Genomic DNA, 21999 nt, shown 5'->3' on the forward strand with positions numbered 1-21999 from the left:
AGGTGTGAATAGACATTAATTTCAGCGGAAAAATTATAATGCAATTAATATGAAGAAAAACAATTTCCTGTAATAATTCAATAAAAAAATTTGTGTATTTTTTTTTTCTCGGATAAAATTTATTTTTTAAACAATCAATGTAATGCCAGCAAAATATGACGAACTTTAAAATTTCTAAGTTCTCGACTCTAGCAAACGTTTCGACGGCACAGCTAAAAACTATTGAATAAAACTCAACTCATTTTTATTTATACAGGTAAGTGCAGGTATCAGCATTTGTAATAATAACTTTGAAGAGGAAATGTAATACAGATACAGATTTGTATTTTACAATCCTGAGAAATGAATAGTATTGTTAAGTCTGCGCAAAATTCTACCCCCTCCCCCCGCAGGGGGCAGAAAACTTAGCCCGACTGGCTACTGGAAGAGGCATAGATATAATTATATTTTACTTAACAATTTGTTGATGTCCATATGTATTTTAATTTCCGCTTAAATGTCACATTTTTCGCTATAAAACGTCCATTTTTCCCCGCTAAAATGTCGAACACCGAGATTTATATACCATGTATTCAGAACTGTTTTGTCACTTACATGTACCTCAATTTTCAAAAGGCATATCTGAATGATATATATGAATAAACGAAGTTTCAAAACAATAATTATTTGGAAAGAAGAAGAGATTACTCTGTAATTCTGTTAAAACATGTTTTCCGCTATATAATACAGTGGAAAATGGAAAATATCCCCCTCCCCCGTGAAACGAAAATGCGGCGTGTAGTTTTCGTCAGTTTAAAACTGCACAGCTCCATTTCAAGTTAGTCGAATTAGGCTTTCATCTTATAATCTTGCTGCTCCTTCAAGGGAAAAACAAAACTGGTCGTGCTGCTCCTCCTCTGTCCACAGCTGGCTGCGAGATAACCTAACGAACTTGTGCAAAAATGCCTTCCAGCTGGTCTTACCATCATACCTAAGGTCCTTATACCGGGGCTTACCCCCCGTGGCTGCCCTACCTGGGTATGGTGTGGTGCCCTGGTAACCAGGTGAGCCATAATGTATTGGTGTACTAAAGTTGCAAGCCTGGTTAGCCGGGACTGACTGATTAGCATAGTATCCCGGATGGGCTGCCCCATACATGTTAGGTTGAACATGTGCTATCCTCTCCCCCTCCCTTCCAAAATGACAGGCTGGGGTATCGGGATGGGCAGGACTACAAGTCATTGACACATGAACACTATGGTGCTGCAGTGCACTGGGCATAGTCATACCATGGAGTGTGGCTGGAGTACTCTCGCCTCGATACAACACAGACTGGGCGTGGTCGGGTACTGGGAGTTGGGCATGCCTACCCCCAGGATTGATGTACACTGATTGGGGCGCATGGTAAGGTGTGCTTGAGGAACTAGCATACAATGATGTAGGTTGGGGTCTGGCAGCAGTCATACCAGTGTCTAAAGCATATACTTGTGAATGAACCATTGCTGGTGACACTCCAACATTGACAGGGGCTGGGGCAGATATAGTGCATTGAGCTCCGGGGTTGCAAGTCATCCCCAGGGAAAGAGGGCGCACCAAAATCTGCTAGTCTAGGTTGGTTCTGTATGGGTGCAGGGTCCCAGGTGAGCCCTACAGGATCTACGGGCCTCACATGTAGACGATCATACTCGGTGAGCCACACCTACACGGGCTACCTAGAGAGGCCTCCAGGGAATCACTGGTCATCATCCCTGGTGAGCCAAATTGAGACTGGGCAAACCTTACCTCTTTTCCTGACTTTCCATGTAATACACTACCCTCCCCACAGGGGATGCCCGAGTGCAGGCCGGGCATAGGTGTAGAGGGACCCCCCAAGGTCAAGGTCAAAATTGTTGGTATCCTAGAGAAAGTCTTGTCACAAGAAATACACCTTCAGTGGGTAATCGTGTTTTTTAACAAATGCTTTTCGGCGAATCAGTTTCAACTAATTTACATGAAAGTACAATATCAGAAACTGTAACCCGGATCATTATTTATGGTTCCGGGCTACTTTATCTTCGTAATAAAGTGGAGGAAAAACAATCTAGTGACAAAAATATTTGAAAATACTCTCAGCAATTGTAACCCGGAACGTTAATTATGTCCATAATTTTGGTTCCGGGCTACTTTATCTTCGTAATAAAGTAAAAAAAAACAGCATAGTAACAAAAGATGTTTGAAAATACACAGCAATTGTAACCCGGAACGTTAATTATGACCATAATTTTGGTTCCGGACTAATTTATCTTCGTAATAAAGTAAAAAAAAACAGCATAGTAACAAAAGATGTTTGAAAATACACAGCAATTGTAACCCGGAACGTTAATTATAACCATAATTTTGGTTCCGGACTAATTTATCTTCGTAATAAAGTAAAAAAAAAACAGCATTAGATAGTAACAAAAGATGTTTGAAAATACTCTCAGCAATTGTAACCCGGAACGTTAAATCTGACCATAATTTTGGTTCCGGGCTACTTTATCTTCGTAATAAAGCGGAAAAGAAACAACCTAGTAACAATGATATTTGAAAATACTCTCAGCAATTGTAACCCGGAATGTTAATTATGGCCATTGTAACCCGGAATGTTAATTATGACCATAATTTTAGTTCCGGGCTACTTTTTCTTTGTAATAAAGTGAAAAAGAAACAGCCTAGTAACAAAAGATGTTTGGAAACACACAGCAATTGTAACCCAGAACGTTATTTATGACCATAATTTTGGTTCCGGGCTACTTTATCTTTGTAATAAAGTGGAAAAGAAACAACCTAATGACAAAAATATTTGAAAATACTCTCAGCAAATGTAATCCGGAACGTTAATTCTGACAATAACTATGGTTCCGGGCTACTTTATCTTCGTTATAAAGTGGAACAGAAACAAATTAGTTACAACAATGTTTGAAAATACTTTATTATTATCTTTTTATAAGGTAGAATACAATGAACAAGAAACAAAAATGTTTGATATTACTCTCAGAAATTGTAACCTGGAATAATAATTATTTTTAATTTGCAAATGATAAAAAAAATGAATTAACAATTTTACATTTTTGCAGATGCTACAATTTAAACTCCTCAATTTTTTTTTTTTTGGGGGGGGGGGGGCTCAGATAATTAACTAACACTTTTTTTTTTTTTAAATTTTTGGAGCTGTTATAACCTCCTCTTTTTTTATATTTGGGGGAGGGGGCTGAGATTTTAAAAAAATGGAGGGGTGTTACATTATTGCAGCTTGCCTTCTGCCTACATGTATATATTTGAATTTTTTTCTCCACAAATTTTGATATTCATTAAACACAATGGTATGTATAAAACGATAAAGTTTTAAAGTGTCATAAAAATTGTCATTTTCTTATTGCGTTTTATGTACAAAAAACACCAAGGAATAAAAGATATTTCCAAAATATCTTAAGGAGTGGGTGGGTAGGACACGCATCGAAGTTACAGAAAAGTGCATTTCAAGGCCTTTAAAACATAAAAAAAAATCATTTAAAATTTGCTTAAACCTTGATTTTACTAAAATCTTTGAGCTAATTCAGTTTAGCTGACTGCTATTTTCACAATCAACATTGCTGGTCCTTACTTTTCATATTTCAACCTTGCTTTTTTTGTTCCTACGGTCTTTAAAGAACAACAACTGTAACATAATTTTCATTAATTAATATTGTGTTTGTTTATTCTAAGGGAATAAACCATATCGTTATGTTTTCATGTTTGTTTCATTGCAGAATAAACCACATATTCATAAAATATCCTTTGTTAATTTATCACAAAAACTACATAACTATCTTCATCAGTGAATTAAATTTTTTATGTTTGTTTATTTCTAATGGAATATAAATCATATTTTCATGCCAAGTGATAATATCTAATGGAATGGAAGCCATGTATTCGAGGCTCGACATTGTGGAATTTGCAACACTTGTAATGTCATTTAAACAGAGAATGCATCTCTATAAATACATATACCATTTCGTATTATCAGATTATAAAATTAAAATTTACTGATCAAATTTATCTTTGACATTGTGTTTCTTTTTAGGCTTTTGTAATCTCAGTCTAGTATTTTTTGTATTTAAACATATTTTATTGAAACATAATCAATAGGATTGGACACAAGTTTTACCAACTTAGAATTGTCCTCTCCAACACAAACAAAATGACATATACATATACACGTGATGTACAACCAACAAATGTACAATACAAAAAAAGTGCAGGGAAATAAGAAAAGAGTGGGAGGGGGGGTGCAAAGAAAGAAAGGAAAGGGGTTGTAATAGATACAGAATGGTTACGCTGGGTATTCATAAAAATCTTTTCGATTTTTTAATATATTTGTGTACGGCTTTAACTATGTTCATATTATTTTGTTGTCCCAAGTTTGAGTCCCCAAATAGAATTATGTCAAGGTCTATTGTTCCTTTGTTATTTCTTATAGTGTGAAATAATTCTAATCTTATTTCAGCATAATTCTTACAATACAAAAAAAAGTGGTCAGTGTTTTCATTGGTATATCCACAAGAACAATGAGTGTTATCTGAAAGCCTGACTTTGAACAGGTCTGACTTAAGGAGACTCACATTGTGTCTCATTCTAGTTAAAATTGAGTTTATTTTCTTTTCACCAAAAGAAAAATATTTTGGAGGAGATTCACATTTAAGAAGTCTTTTTTTGAAAGCATTTACAGTTTCAAGGTTTCTGATTTCAGTCTAGTTTATGTTCTATCCTCTTTACCCTGTAAATACCGGGTCTGCGTGCATTCAAGCGAGAATTTCACACCTGACATGCACTAAATAAACAAAGGGACTTAATTTGTATGCATTAGATAAACAAGGCCTTTCATTTGACCAAATTTTATTCGGTGTATATGTATCAGAAAGCGTATTTCACGATCTTTACTTGGGCTATTCATTCAATTATTTTTAAAAATATCTGTACAAAAAGGGCATGACGCCTTATAAAAAGAACATTGCGCCACATGAAAATGACATGCCGCTGCGCCATGCTTAATCCTCAAGGAAAAAACTACTTCTATGGTTCAGTGTAGAATGAAAACTGGCAGATAATAATTGAGAGAAACCGCGATTCGAAGATTGCAGCCATGGCCGGAACCAAACTTACAGTAAAATCCGGAACCAATATTATGAATTTAAGGTTCCGGCCGGAACGTGAAGTATCCGGAACGTAAATTATGCGACACCGGTAAAATCGTAGACAATTTTTCTAGAGTGAAAAATAATCAACGCTGCTCTCTAAAATTTTCACAACTCATTAGCATATAATTTCACAAGATACATTTAGCTAATTTCATATCGATATATGCTCAGATAAGAAAAAGGTGGCATTTTATGTTTCATACATTGTATTGTCTTACGTACGGCGCACAAAAATTCTTGGTCCTGTACTTTACCGAATAAAAAAAATGCATATGCCCCATGCTCATTTTGTGTGAAAAAGCAAAATTAATAATTATATACATAAATGTAGGACTACAAAGTACGATTGTCACTCCAAAGTACGCTGGTCCCGCAAAAAGAGATGGTCTGCGCCGAACCCAATATGGTTTGACACGCCGAAGTCTGATGGTTCATGTACTAGTATAAACCACGAAGTCTTTCGAAGTAAATTCTGATAATTACAATTTATTAGATTTCTAACCTAAACCGACATATGTGTTGCACAATTATGAAATGAGTATATATAGTAACTACTTGCCATGTCAAATACAAATTAAAAATCTGGTTTTAATTTAATGTGTGACTTTTTAAGGAAAACAAATTGCATTATTTAGCGTTTCAATTTGAATAAGCACATATAACACGATAAAACATTACCGCTCTTTCAATTGTATCTGTAATTCTGTATTTTTTTTATATTCCCATGAATTTCTTTAATGTTTTCTTAATAAATATGGTAATGCAAAAATATACAAAATTCACAATTTGATCACGCGACCTTTTTTTTTTTTTTTTTTTTTTTTTTTTTTTTTTTTTTTTGATTTACATGTACATGATTATTATGGTCAGTGGGAAGAAATTACTACACTGAAAATAATTTATTTCTTCTTAAGACAGATAGTCTTGAATTTATTGACCTCAAATGTACGAGATTATACCGGAAGAAAATAATAGCGTCTTAGAAACAAAATCCTATTATAGTAATAACACGTTGATTACCAACAGGAATAAAAAAATATCTTTATATCTGCCGGATATTTTTTTTTTTATAAAAACATTTTTAGCTGAATTATTTACATAATGAAACTGATTGCATGCATTTTAAAATATAAAATTTTATTTATTTTTATTTATTTATTTATTTATTTATTTATTTATTTATTTATTTATTTTTACATTTTCTACTTTATAAAAAATATTTCGCGAATTTTAATTATCGGTGGATTTTCATGAATATTCCTACAAATGACTTTAAAATTGCAAAGAAAAATGTCATTGGTCTATTTTGATAGTTTGCAATTTATTAAAACAAAGAGGGAAAATGCAAATCATGCTAAAATTATTAAATAAGCAAAGCGCACGTCATATTTACAAAGTATATTGAACTTTTTATTCACTAATACATTGGATATATTTTGAACAAAGGTATATACAGTGTAGTTCTGGATATGACTAGCTATGTTTATCTTTTTAGGGAGATGTGGTCTTTGTGAAGGAGATCAAAGTAAAGGGATTTGAAATAAAAGGCAAACTCCTGTCATATATACGTACGGTAAGCATTACAAAATAATTCAAAATCAACATATCTAAATCATGCAGAGGTCCACGGGCTCTAGCGCTCACCTGAATCACATATTGTACCATTTTGTGAGACATTTCTTTTCTATTTCTTCTATGTCTTTATAAATCCTGTATACGCATGTAATACATTATAAACCCATCCCGAGGAACACTATTCTTGACCTGTGGCCAAGACTTGAAAAAGAAATACTAGTTATTGATTTCCCTAAACGAGGATACTTATCAAATACTTAAATCATAAGAATCATGGCTTTTTAGAGAACAAGATCTTTTTAAATATATTTTCTTATTATTGTTATGTAAAGTATTGACCTTCAGTTCGGCTTCATTTTGCCTGGGGATACATGTAACAATGAAAGGGAACACGAACCTACATTAGGGCAATTAATTTCTTTCACCTATAATTACTTTGAGGTGAGATGGGTTGAAATTAGCCAAAGGCTTCTGGAGAAGTCGGGAAATGCCGAAAGGGCAAGTTCAAGCTCAATTTATTCACCCAAACCAAAATATTGGTACATGGGGTACATTAATAACATATATACATTATATACAAAACTGGTCAGAGGTACATAACATGACAGAAGATTGAGGAAATAAATAAATAATATAAGAGGGGAAAATATATCAAGGAGGACAGACAGCATCATTAATTTTTAAGATAAACATACATAGTTTTTTATGCCCCCGTATCAAAGATTCGGGGGTACATATTTTTTGCCCTGTCCGTCCGTCTGTCTGTCTGTTTATCTGTTTGTCCGCAGAAACTTTAACATTGCCCATAACTTTTGATTGGTTGGAGCTATGGCTTTCATATTTCACATGTGTATTTCTTGTGACAAGACCTTCTTTGGGTACCACCATATTTGACCTTGACCTAGGAGTTTGACCTAGTTTTACAAAATTTTACCCAACTTTAACCTTGGCCATAACTTTTGAACAGTTGGAGTTAAGGCTTTCATACTTCACATGTGTAATCCTTTCAACAAGACCTTCCTTTGGATACCAACAACTTTGACCCTTTGATCTTGACCTTGGAGTTTGATCTTCTTTTGAAAAACTTTAACATTGGCCATAACTTTTGAACGGTTGGTGCTAAACCTTTCTTTTATACTTCACATACATAATCCTTGTGACAAGATCTTCCTTTGGATACCAATAACTTTAACCCTTTGACCTTGATCTTGGAGATTGACCTACTTTTGAAAAACTTTAGCCTTGGCCATTACTTTTGAACAATTGGTGCTAGGGCTTTCATACCTCACATATGTAATCCTTGTGACAAGTCCTTCCTTTGGATACCAACAACTTTGCCCTTTGACCTTGACCTTGGATGTTGACCTACTTTTTAAAAACTTTAACCTTGGCCATAACTTTCGAACGATTGGTGCTAGGGCTTTCGTACTTCACATATGTAACCCTTGTGACAAGATCTCCTTTGGATACCAACAATTGTAATCCATTGACCTTGACCTTGGAGTTTGACGTACTTTTGGAAAACTTAAACCTTTGTAAAAACTTTTGAACGATTGCTGCTTCAGCTTTCATATTTCATCAGTATATTTCTTGTGAGAAGACCTTTCCTTAGGCACCATTATTTTTTTTTTCCATTTGACCTTGATGTTTGACTTACTTTTGAAAAACTTTAACTTTTTCCATATCTTTTCAATGATCGCTGCTAGGGCTGTCATATTTCACAGGTATATTCCTCGAGACAAGACCTTACTTAGGGTACCAACATATTTGATTTGCATTTGAGAAAGTTTAACCTCTGCTATAAGTTGCCATACGGGGGCATCAGTGTTTCACAAACATATCTTGTTCAGCATTCTTTCGCTTTGAGTAGACATTAGTTCCATGAATTTAATAACATTCGGTCTGTGAGAATAATAATTACCCAAGTAATTTTTTCTTACATTAGCTAAAGTTTTACGTTCTAAGATATAATGAAATTCATCTGCAGTTTGAGTATTATTACAAAGTGTACATATTCTATCACACAGTGGTATACCATACCATCTTCCAGTCTCCCTGGTAGATGATGATTTGCGGTACGAAATTTTATAAATATTTTTCTAGATTTAGGAGATAACTTATCAATGTAATTTTCAAATCCAAATTTTTGTTTAAATATTCTGTAAACCTGTCCTTTTGAGGAATTATTTACATCACTAGACCATTTTTGAATAAATTGATCTTGTAATATTTGTTTTACAGTAGCAGTTATACATTTGTAATTCATATTGACACCCTGTTCGTACCATACATTCGATAAACCACACATATTACATATTTTCTGTACGCAATCTAACCATAGGTTTGTTAAGTTTCGAACACAGTACAATTTAAACATATGTTTGTATAAAACATTTACAATTTTATTTTGAGGGCCTGAAAAAAGCTTTGCCCAATATGAAATCATTCTACAATATACCGATATATACAGAGGAAAGCGACCTGTTTCACCATAGAGATCAAGTACGATGGCATGGAACTTTTCAAATTAAATACATGCTTTAAAAACTTCAAGTGCAAACGTTCAATAATTTCAAGATTTTCATATCCCCATTCCGTCATACAGTATCAAACGCTTGTTTAAAGTCAACGAAGGCACAGAATAATTTTTTTTCTTTCTTTGCATTAAAATATTTGATAGAAACTGTAATGTCAAAATATAATCTAGTGTAGTATAGTTTTTCCTGAATCCCGATTGATTTTCTTTCAATTTATCAATTTCATTTGCAAGGACAATACAGGTTGAGGGACAAATCATTTAGCAACAAATAAAAAAGTGATATAAAAACCAATCACTAATACCGGTATCTTTTTGACAAGAGTGTGTGTGTGTCACTCAGTATGTATTTTTTTTTTATTTGTTTTGATTTTAGTTTTTCTTTTTCTTTGTTTTATAATTTCTTTAAGTAAGTTCAAGTACTTTTAAGTTAAAGTTGTTGGTTTTTTTTTTTTTTTTTTTTTTTTTTTTTTTGGTTTTTTTGTTTTTGTTTTTGTTTGTTTGTTTTTTGAGTGAGAAAACATCAGAATACCAGAAGTTTGTCACTCCTTTATTTGTCTAATAGAGTAACAATTCTATACTGACAGACCGTATTTCCCAAGTAAATATATTATAAAGAAACACATCACCAAAACTGATTAAAACACTTTAATTCCCCAAATAAAGCAAAGACAGGGAATGAAAAGAGTGACATCTAAAAATAGCTCCTATAAACGACAATAAAAATTTATTATGAGTTTAATTCATTGTGTAAAAATCAAAAGATTTATAAAAAGGTAATAAACAATACCTCCCGTCTGAAAAAAAAATCATTGTACATGTATACAAGCAATTTTCCTAAAATGCTTATTTCTCGGTTAAAGGCTCGTTAGTTGATAGAGTAATTCCTATAGCCTTTGACGTTGACTAATTGGTGCTGCTAAATTGCCGAGCGCATATTTGTAATAGAGATTGTCCTCAAAATGGAGAACAAACTGTCTTAAACCACACTCTTTTTCCATTAATATAAAAGCAATGTGCACTGATTTTTGAGACAGTTGAAAATGGATATAGTAGACAAAACGAATCGTGAAGGCCTGGAACCCTGGAAATACCAGAAGTGAGGTCAGCTGCCTAGGAGGAATAAGCATCCCCTATCGACCGGTTACAACCGCCGTCAGCTCTATATATTGATCAGGTAGACGGAGAATTCTGTTGTCAAAATTAATATGAAAACTTTTTTGTTTGTTGTTTAACGTGCCTCTCGAGAATTTTTCACTCATATGGAGACGCCACCACTTGCCGGAGGAGGGCTACATATTTTGACCTATACTCGGCACTTAGGGCCATTGAGCAGTGAGGGATCTTTTTTGTGTCAGCACCTACTGCGACACTGGACCTCGGTTTATACGATCTCATCCGAAGGACCGGTCGCCACGTCCCGCAGTGGGATTCAAATCCTCGGCCTAAGGATCAACTTCTTATTCCGAGACTCTAGAGCAGCCGCTCTAACCACTGCGCCATGCGGGCGATTTATATGAAATCTATGGCCTAACAAATGACTTAACAAATGGTATGATATATATCAGACAAAATACGACCCAAGGAAAGGTTATATTTACAAACAATGTCATTTTGACGGCATCATAACGACATTATGTAGATTTTACGAAAAGCTGACTTGAAACAGGGTTGTTGAAATCCTTTTAGCATCAACTTATTTGTCAGTAGCTTGACTTAAAAATAGATAGTACTAAGAGCATGCTCTTGCGTATCAAATTAGTTGGGAGACACAAACACCATTTTCAGGTGATGTTAGAATATTACTATATAAATAAAGGAAATTGACGATGGAAAAGTTGAAGTCATCCCGTTTGTCACACAGTTTAGTTTTTAGTTGGCCATTATTGTCTATAATAAGGAAAACATCCAAATATGAAACCGATGTGGCAGACTCTGTAGTGGTAGTGTATTTTATTACGAATTCACTGGAATATATCCATAGACTACATAGTTCTAGTCATTGAGGAAGTCTAGTCTTTTTAAAATCAACTTCAGAGTGTTTGTATTTAGAGTTAGAATATTTCTCAACCAATTTTTTTTTTAATTTGCGTGATTAAAACAGCGTGTTCCGAATTCAGACAAAAATCTATGCTTTTTGAATTTGGCTTAATTAATTCGTGAAATTACTTTTGTTCGGACGGCCAGGATGTTTTGATTACGTGTTGTTAACCTGGACAGATAGCCTTACATGTAAGCTAACGAATAACTGATAGTACAAATATACATCGACTCAAAAATATAGCAGTCCTTCAAGTTTGATTGGGGGGTGGGGGCAGAGGGGAGGGGTGGGCTAGCCAAAGATTTGAAATGGAGGGGGAATGGGCTAGCCAATGAAATTAAATCAAGAATAATTAAATCTTAACTCTACCAAGATTCATAACGGTTACAGTAAAAAGTATAACATATCTAAAATAGGTATATACAGTATCCTGAAACACTTCAGACAGTGATTTCTCCTGAAAGTTTAAAAAAAAAATAGCTTTGTTTTTTAGCCCATACATCATTAAAATGGATTTAAGCATTCTAGTCTACAAAATAACGATTTTACTATGTAGAACTCGTTAAGAATGTCATTTCTGTGGTAATATTCAGAAAATTCAATAAACCTCTGAAGCCGATTGGTTATAAAGTAGGCTGCACATTTATCTCCAGATATTGCAGGTAACAAACGTTATTGAGTGACCATAATATGATGTGCTAAGGCAATTTAGATGAATGAATAAAACATTCTGTATCTTTTTTTATCGATATTCCATTAATAAAACCAATTAATGAACTTTATCAGTTGCAAAGGTTAACGAAGGGTTGAAAAAGATCGCGGTACAAAGTGTAATTTTGTTTTTAACCACAATGTCTTCAAGTAGGTCATGTTTGTGTTAAAATAACACGTTATACACTTAATTTTTTTAACACCTTCATGTTCTTTTCTTTTTTTTTATTTTTGTCTCATCACTTTGTGTTAATACTGTGCTTGCCCCTGCATTTTGAGAGTTATATATATATATATATATATATATATATATATATATATATATATATATATATATATATATATATATATATATATAAATTCTTCTATATTGTAACATGTTGTGGCAACATAAAACCAAAAGGTTATTTGGTTCTTTGCCATTTTCTATCTGCGGAAATTGAGCATGCAATCTTTAATAATATGGTGCGTATTAATAAGCTCAAAGTTTGCTTTTATCACGAGATGACATTGTCACCTGCCAAAACTTGGAAAACATTAATATTTCTTCGAACCAGACTGATATTTATTTTCACTTCTATTCTGGGAATTTTTCACAGCTAAATAAACTATAAACACCATTAAACATTAGTTTGCATTTGACTTGGATGAAAATTTTTATACAAAAATAGTATTATATAAACATTTGTACCTAATTCAATACTGTGTAAAGTAACTTGTGTGTAAAGTTATTCAAAATTTAAGTGCTGTTTCTTATCATGTCCTCCCTGTATTTCATTATCAGAATCCATTTAACAGCAATAAGCTGCAGTTACAGAGTATATTTCCTTGTTAAAGGAACCTTTTGAATTAAACATTCGCAGGAAAAGAATGATACATGATTCTCGCAATCGATCCGTGAAATCACTTTCAGTGTACCTCCGCAATCAAGGGTATGGCTTCATCCTACCAAGTTCATCAGAAGTCGAGGCGTGAGCGGATTTTTAATTACATTGTTCATTCTTTAGTTATCCTTCATTTGCAGTTGCGAGACATACGCCATGAAAACGTGAATCCTCTATACGGCTTCCTCATTGATCCTTTGAGGCCGGCTCTCGTCTCAGAGTATTGTAGCCGGGGGAGCCTCTGGGTAAGTGATTGGTCTTGGGACCGTACATGATAAATATACCATGTTTATGTGAGCCATTATTTGGATAGAAAATGACAATACCGCTAGTGTTTCTCTGTACCAGCTGTTGATCAAGAGAGGGGAATTGTGAAAAGATTTCTTCCTTCGCAGTTTTGTCACCCAAGAAATGTTAAGTTGTAATATTCACTCATGAAAATTGACCTTAAGAAAAAATAAATACCGATACTTAATGATGTTCATTAGAATACCACATTTGTAGTTTGTCAACTCATACTTAATTATTGGAATAAAAAAAGAAATGAACATTTTCTTCTGAAATATAACTTCATGAAATTCAATGTATTGCATATCAACAAAATTGAAATTTTGATTATAAATACATGTATGATAAGCATTTTCTGCTCCTATAATGAATAGGCCTAGTTCTTACAATCTGTTTGATACAATTTTTGTATTTTGCATTTTGACAAGACGATCTAATTTCACAGATTAAATGTTTTCTTTCTGTAAATTTCATGAATATAGTACTTGAAAGCAGAAGCAAGATAGTTTAAATTTCTCCCCGTTCGACTATTTTACGTTGAAATTAAGTGAAACGCAACTTTAATGATGTTCAGAATTGTCTATAATGATTTCCCTCCGTGATATCCACTTCTAAGTGTGTCAGATGAAATCGTATCTTAATAAAGCTCAACAATTTCTAATGCATGTAGATAGACTACAATAGCAATGCGAGATTTTGTATTCCGTAGCCAGCAAGATATGTTTATCTTAGATAAGTTGATTATTGGAAACTAGAAACGGATAGTCTCTTATCCTAAAGAATTATTGCTTTCCTACTAGTAGCAGTCTCTAATAACTAGGTTATGTTTTAATTTTCTTTTTTCAAATGAGTAAGCCATCAAGAGTCCAATTGTGAATAAAGTAATGATTCTGAGGATTTGAAATAAAAGAAAGCGCTAAATTACTAAACGTGTTCATGTTTCTTTTTTAAAATTGATTCTTTACTAATACACTCTTTCAAAGGATGTGCTGAAGAACGAAAATATTAAACTAGATTGGGACTTCAAGGTGTCCTTATTGACAGACGCGGTCAGGGTAAGTACAAGCAGCCTCTTCCAGCCAGCAGGGACCGAAATGGTGTCTTATTGCTATATAGTCATAATAGGTCAGCCATTATGATTTCCATATATAATTTTCTCATTCAAAAGATTATATTAAATCATTTTCAACATTCTTTGACAAATATAATTTTTTGAGGTTTAAATGGTGACGTCCCCTACCAATTATCTCGATAACAAGAAAGCTCACAAGTTTTTCTAAATCTATGATAAAAGACTTTTATATCATGTTTAAAACAAGGGAAAACTATATACTTAAACGTATCCAAACCTCTAAGTACAGCACAAATTTGACTTTCAGATAGGTTACCTTTTGCCAGAGGATTTGCGTTGACCATTGTCTTTAATCATTTGAATATCACATCATTGTTGTCAAGTTATGCAGTCTAGCAAGTACTAGTACTGTTGTAAAATTTTCAATTTCTTACTTTTATTTGGTCACCAAAAAATATACATAAAAAAAATTGTACAAATGTTTGTACATTGAATTGTATTCCTGAGGATTTTGTTTTACTGGAGTAAATTGAACAGAGATAGTTAACCCTGTTACCTTATTCTCACTGATAGGCTCCTAGTACGGGTTTTGAATTTTCTACTTTATATTTAAAAGGAGATACTATGGATTTTAATTTATCTGCAATAACAAGGATGTTATGTGTCGTCCAACGTAAATTCAATATTATTGAAGTTAGCAAATCGAAAATCATTTTGATCTATTTCTTTTCTAATTTTTCTGGGAAAAGTGAAATTGGAGATAATGAACATGAATTATGGGTTTACATTACTAATAAAATTTAAGAAAAAATATTAACGTCATTCAAGAAATCTTTGATGATGCCGACAAGAAATTGAATATAATCACTAAGGCTGCAATACTTGACGTAATAAACGCCTTGCATTGAACGATTTTCCTTTATATTGGTGATTTGACATGTGCATTTACTTCTTGTGTTGATTATCTCTGTCACCATTGCTTGTTTTTTTCACTTTTCCCCGACGAAAAATACCACCTTTGAATAAAGCAGTGACAATAATATAAAAGAACCCTTTTCCTTCCCATGTACACATATCTCAAATAAATATTAAAAATATTCTTATAATTTGAATGTATTTAGTCTATATTTCTCTTCCTCGATAGTCCCTTGAATGAAAAGATGACAATTTAAGCTTCCTTTACTGTTCATAAGACGGTGTTGAAGAAATAATGTATGTTATCAAGACGTTAATGTCATGTTCAGAAGCTATATATTGCTTAGCATTGCAGTACTTAGGTCAGTTTTTGCCAAAAGGAACAAAATCATTTATTCATTCATTCATTTTTACAAGTAATTCAATTTCAATTTTCAATAAACATAATTTGAATGAAAATATGGTTGAGATGAAGAATATAATTCAAAAGAATTTCCAATGAGTTACAAATTTAATGAAATATAATGCTTTTTTCTTGTCGACTATGATAAAGAAAATATTAAAGTTTTTCAAATGTTAAGTATTACTAAATAATTTTTGTAAAGGGGCTTAGATTCATCCAAAACTCCACCATTCGGTACCATGGAAATTTGAAGTCCCGGAACTGTGTCATAGATAGTCGTTGGGTGTTGAAACTGTCGGATTTCGGAATGCCAGGGTTTAGAGAATGTGCCAAAATGACGGCCAACTACGATGTAGAACGTGCGTGAAGTTAATTTTTTTTCAATTTAAACGCATGACGATTTAAAGAATAAAGCAAATTGCATGATCAGTTTCCATTTTTATCCTCTGTAAAGAATTTGTAAGAGAAATGTTTAAAGGAAGTGTCAGTTTATTACTGGGTCATGGGAACGTTTAACAGAAATGAGTGCATGCATTTTAAAATGATCTTGATTGCTGATGACTTTGAGATTTTACTCGATAATCTGGTGCAGGGATCACACTGAATACAATAGCTAAGTGGTAATTAGCCTTTCATTGATTTTAGAGTTGCTCTGGACAGCTCCAGAACATTTACGGAACCCATTTCCAGGAATGAAAGGGTCTGAGAAGGGCGATATTTATAGCCTTTCTATTATAACACAGGAAGTTATATTAAGACAGGAACCATATGCAATGCTGGAGTATAAAACAAAAGGTACGATGGTAAATTCATACCAAAATATAAACATATCCATACCGCAATGGGTGTTTGGAAACCACTCCACTGTGGTGAATTTGTATTCTTTACTTACTTTTGTAGAACTAATACAAAGACTGAGGAATCCTCCACCCCTCACCCGTCCAAAAGTGTCCCCTCAAGCAGCGCAGCCACAATACATCATGTTAATGAAACAGTGCTGGTCAGAAAACCCCGACCTCAGACCCTCAATTGAGGACATCTACCAACAGTACAAATCAATTGCTGGGGGAAAGTATGGACTAGCTCTTTTGAAAATAGATCTAAAAAAGAATTTCATTTCAAATAAATGGTAATTCAAATTTCACAATTTTTGTTGACTTATCTTTGGAGATTTTCTGGTTTCAGAAAAACAAACATTGTTGACTCTATGTTTCGGATGTTGGAGAAGTATTCTAATGATTTGGAGGATATAGTGAAAGAACGAACTATTCAGTTAGAGGAGGAAAAGAAAAAGACTGACCTCCTCCTGTTTAGAATGTTACCTCCGTAAGAAATATCTACAGCTAATAAGATAATTAATTATACGTTCAAGGCATTTATTGATGCAAGTAATCTTTTTCCTCCGTTTTTTGTAGGACAGTGGCTGAAAAACTCAAGTTAGGACAGCCTATAGAGGCAGAGGAATTTTCTGAGGTGACAATATACTTCAGCGACATCGTTGGATTTACAACGATATCAGCACGAAGTACACCAATGCAAGTCGTTGACCTTTTAAATGACCTCTACACAATGTTTGATGGTACTATAGACAATTACGATGTCTACAAGGTATCAGCAATATTATGTTTTTTTTATACCTTGAAGAAAAGATCAGTTATATTAGGAAAATGACAATTTTGATCTTCATTTTTTGCTTATTTATGTTTATCAAACATTATTAGATAAAAGTACTACTAAATCGATTCATATTCATTCCATCAATGCATTGACAGGTGGAAACCATCGGAGACGCCTACATGGTCGTTAGTGGTATACCAGTGCCAAATGGAAACCGTCATGCCGGAGAAATCGGTACAATGGCGCTCGATCTTCTTAGTCAGTGCGGGACATTCACTATACGTCACATGCCGGAAGTTCCTTTACGACTGCGTATTGGACTTCACTCTGGTAAAACAAATTTCTGAATTTCTGCAATGAATAGAAAGAACATTTTTGAGTATTCTATTTATTAAATCACCTTTATTTCAACATTAAAATGAACATTATAGGTTAACCTTTTCTTCGCCGGCACTTTTATATTCTGATTGACAACGTGTATACTTGTATACAGTTTCATTAATATATCAATTCTTTAGTTTAAAATATTTTCAGCAACCAAATTGAATTTGAATTACCATACCTATACTGGATTCCTAAACTTCATAAAAATCATTACAAACAAAGATACGTCGTGTGTTCTTGTAAATATTCCTCTAAGCCTCTTTCTTTACTCCTCATTAAAATATTTACAGCAGTTTAGGAGAAACTTCAGGAGTACTGTACAACAACATATTCGAGAAATGGTGTTAATCATAACTCCAAGGAACTTTCAGAAATTTGAAATCAAAAAATTTACCAAATCAGTGGCATTAAAACGTACTAATTTTCAACTCTTTTTTCAACTTTTCACCACGATAAATCAAATACCAGACCTTTTGACTTCAGACAACTGCTTCTTCAATAGAAATGGAACTTGTAAATTTGCATACCTTGTCATTGGTCATCTGCAAACTTATACTGTTAAAAATACTCTGTCTCTACACACAAGTAATCCGAGGCTGATATTAAAAAGATGCTCGAGTTTCTCATTGACAATATCTTTCTGGTGTTCAGATTCCAGGACTTCCAACAATCTGTCATACTCCGTTATATGCAAACCTTTTTTTTGTATTCATATAAAGCAGAATTTTTTATTCTACATGAAAAGAAAAAGTATGTTGTTGTGGCCTTCAATTCGAAATTTAGATGTATCGAGGAAGTTTTATCAATTAACAATATTCAGTTTCATTTCTAAATTGACTCCATGTATCTCGTTAAAAACGATATAAAAGACATCACAGAGTCTGATACATCTGTTTGGATGTAGTTTGAAAATAACGGCTTAACAATTTGTATGAAAGACAAGACACATTCGACCTAATGACAGATTTTACATTGTATTTACAAACAAGGACATTCTATCGATCATAGAATCTGCAAAATATTGACTTTAAACGAGGTTGTTGATATCTTTATATGTTATTTGTCAATAGCCTGCCCGTTTTAGAAATTGTTCGTATGGAAAAACATGCTTTTGCCTACCGAATCAATTGGGAGACACAGGTGATAATGGTATATTGTTATATAAATAAGGGAAGTTGACGATAGAAAAGTTGAAGTCATCACGTTTATCATATTTAGTTGTCACACGGAGGGTGTGACCGATCCGCAAGGGATGCTTACTCCTCCATGGTACCTGGTCCCACTAATGTTTTCAGAAGCCTGTGTTGGTTTTCTTCAGAATTTGTATAGTTTAAATGGACTTTGAGAGCGATCACTGTTTAGTATCTTCCCATTTTATTAATGAACGATTATCTTGAAATTCAGAATACAGTATTTCTCTTTAATTTATTAAGGGCCATGTGTGGCAGGAGTTGTCGGACTTACTATGCCAAGATACTGTCTCTTCGGAGACACAGTTAATACAGCTTCCAGAATGGAGTCTACTGGTGCAGGTAAGTTGTAGAAGTATGTAAACTTTAGGAGACCAACTTCAGTCACCATCTAGTTTTAAGTACTATGATAATCAAAATAATTAACTGAGGTCTATCAGAGTTGTTCTATTTGTATCTAAGCATTTAGGATACATATCAGTCAGACGACAAAAGTTGTTCTTGATGGACTTGGAGGATATGGGATAGACTACCGAGGCGAGGTGGAATTAAAGGTACAATCTCGTTTTATACCTGTATGATAACTGTATTGGAAAACAGTGTTAGAAATTTTTATGCAACATGTTCATAAACCCATGAATAAACAGAAACATCAATTTATAGGGTAAAGGCATGGCCAAGACGTACTGGTTGATCGGAAAAGATGGATTTACGAAACCTCTTCCAGAGCCCCCGCCATTAAATGAGTAAGTCTAGATCTAGATTTAATTCACAACAACTTCACTAAAATCAATTAGGTCTAGGTGACAGAGATTTGTCCATGTTTCAGTTTGTAAGAATTATAGGAGTGTTTGCATAAATCTCATAAATGTTATAAGGAAATATATATCAAATATTTTCCTATTCTGAATAATTCATATATAAACTAATTTTGATAAAGCAAAATATCTTAAAGCTTCAAATTATCTACTATATAATATGTACAGTAAATAAAATTAAAACAAGCCAATTCAAATTTTTCTGTTATCGGTTTTATGCTTCCTAGAAATCCGCGCAATATCTGGATACCAATCAAACAAATCTGTTATTCTTCCTTCATCAAAATTTTTCTATGTATTTCTTACACGCCACCAGTGGATGTAATCACGGGTAAGTGAAGTTACTTAACTTTATTCATATCACTAAGTTTCAATCTTTTCAAAAATATTCTTTATATTACATACATGTATTTGTTTTTTAAAATTATAGACTAGAATCAATACTAAATCCCGTTGCATCCTCGACGGCGGACCTAAAAGACAGCACTGCTTCTAGCGAAAATGGTGGTCTTAGGAATATATCTCCCTCTAAAGATCAGAAAGTTCCTCACAAAGAACGAAATGGTTCAGCAACGAAAGAAAAGCCCGGCAAAACAAAGGGGGTTTCTTATAAAGGAAAGCCTTCCCCAAATGATAATTTCTCCAACATTAACGAGGTTTCTAATATTAAACAAGAAGACCATTCTGAAACTTCTAATTCGCTGGATTACAAACAAGTTGGAAAGGCAGTCAATCATAGCAATTCTCTTTCTTCACACAAGAGAGATAATATGCATGATCATAAGAAAAGTAGCAATTATCGTTTGAATAAGTATTCAGATACGTTGACAGATAGCATCAAGACGGAACCCAGTGCAGTGTCTACGTCAGAACTTCATATGACTGTCCTCACCAAACACGAAGACAAAGTAACAAAAAAGTTATCCCCAGTTGCAGAAGTCTAGAAGATCGACCCGAGTTTGACAATTATTGGTAGGTGATATCAAGGCTCAAATAGAAAAAGCGCGGAATGAGGACCAGTGATCTCAAATCTCTTATGAGGGGTACATGATTAATGATGCTACAAATCGCAGATCGACTGAGAAGAACATTATTTGTCTTACTGAAATTCCTTAATATACATCTTTTTTACGGAGTTATATTTGTGCAAAGTATATTTATGTTGCCTGACTTGATGTTTTAATTTGTCTGCTTTAAAGTTCTTAGTAAGCACGGTTTTTAGAGGGAGAGCTCCTTAAAATGAATTTAGATAAAGTTTTGACATGAAAATATTAATAGATGGTTACTTTGAGCAGATCAAAATGAGGAAAGCATAAAAAAAGCCAATTTCTAAAATAAATTACAATTGTTAGATTTAAACTTTATAAAAATACTCATTTACAATTTTGTCTAGTCATAACAGTAGCAAATTAAACATATCTAATCATATAAATTGCAAACAATCGAATATATATTTAGCTAAAAAAAGTTACACATGTATATATATATATTTATATATAAAGATTTCTCTTTTGTAACAAGGTATGAGAAATGATTTGATGCTGGTTGGCTTAAAACGCAATTAGAAAATGTGTAGATACTAGCCAATTAACTGGTGTTATTATATATACGTTATAAATTCAAGACTTGTGTATTTAGATACTTTTCATAAGCAATGTCACGTGTTAAGAAATATTTTGTTTATTCATCATTCATCTTGAGGAGAAGGATTGTCTTACAAAGTTCTCTTTGAAATGAAGCGTTTTATTTCATTTTTTAAATTTCTACACTTCTTCTTTATTTCAATCTTATCAATATTTGTTAAAAGATAATAGTGGCTTTGATGATGATGAATGATATATATATATATATATATATATATATATATATATATATATATATATATATATATATATATATATATATATATATATATTCTCTATCAAGTATCAAGTAAATTTTGCATAAAAATATTTTTGTATTATAATTATATACGAGCGATCCAATGTGTAGCCGGGTCTTTCATCTTTCTGTTTATATTAGTGTTGAGCATTATTAGAATTGAGCATAATTAGTCTATATACTAACATTGTTATAAATCTCCAACTGTTATCTAAATAAAATATTAAACCCTAAAGAGAAGTTGTTATAATGAGGCATGTTTAAAATTAAATTTTGAATCTCTAATCGAACTTACCACCAGAAAAGTTTCATTTGTTTTCATTGCTGTTAACCGCCGAGATTTGGCTGACATATTGCAGTCTCGGCCTTAAACAATAATCAATCAATCAATCATTGCTTACGAATTCCGGTCATTAAGGAAAGCTTCTTGTCAAGGTCTGACTAAATATTGAACGTATATTTGCATAAATTCCTCTATATTGAGATTTTCAGAGTTTAAAAGTGCATATT

The 21999-nt window shown here is 33.1% G+C and overlaps 1 protein-coding gene across 1 annotated transcript in view; it reads left to right on the plus strand.

The window, feature by feature from the left end:
- Positions 1–21038, plus strand: part of LOC133181231 (retinal guanylyl cyclase 2-like) — a 55273-nt gene extending 34235 nt beyond the window's left edge. Inside the window, 14 exon segments of the mRNA XM_061315766.1 lie at positions 6670–6747; positions 13062–13166; positions 14193–14264; positions 15802–15958; positions 16245–16394; positions 16500–16671; positions 16785–16925; positions 17015–17207; positions 17372–17546; positions 19034–19132; positions 19253–19344; positions 19454–19536; positions 19925–19939; positions 20039–21038. Of these exon segments, the coding sequence (XP_061171750.1) occupies positions 6670–6747; positions 13062–13166; positions 14193–14264; positions 15802–15958; positions 16245–16394; positions 16500–16671; positions 16785–16925; positions 17015–17207; positions 17372–17546; positions 19034–19132; positions 19253–19344; positions 19454–19536; positions 19925–19939; positions 20039–20552 (2046 nt within the window). The 3' untranslated portion in view covers positions 20553–21038.
- Positions 21039–21999: the final 961 nt, after the last annotated feature.

The sequence above is a fragment of the Saccostrea echinata genome, unplaced genomic scaffold, assembly GCF_033153115.1.
Source record: "Saccostrea echinata isolate AGI-Se365-2 ecotype Australia unplaced genomic scaffold, CSIRO_AGI_Sech_v1 ptg000008l, whole genome shotgun sequence".
In the NCBI taxonomy this organism is placed as follows: domain Eukaryota; kingdom Metazoa; phylum Mollusca; class Bivalvia; order Ostreida; family Ostreidae; genus Saccostrea; species Saccostrea echinata.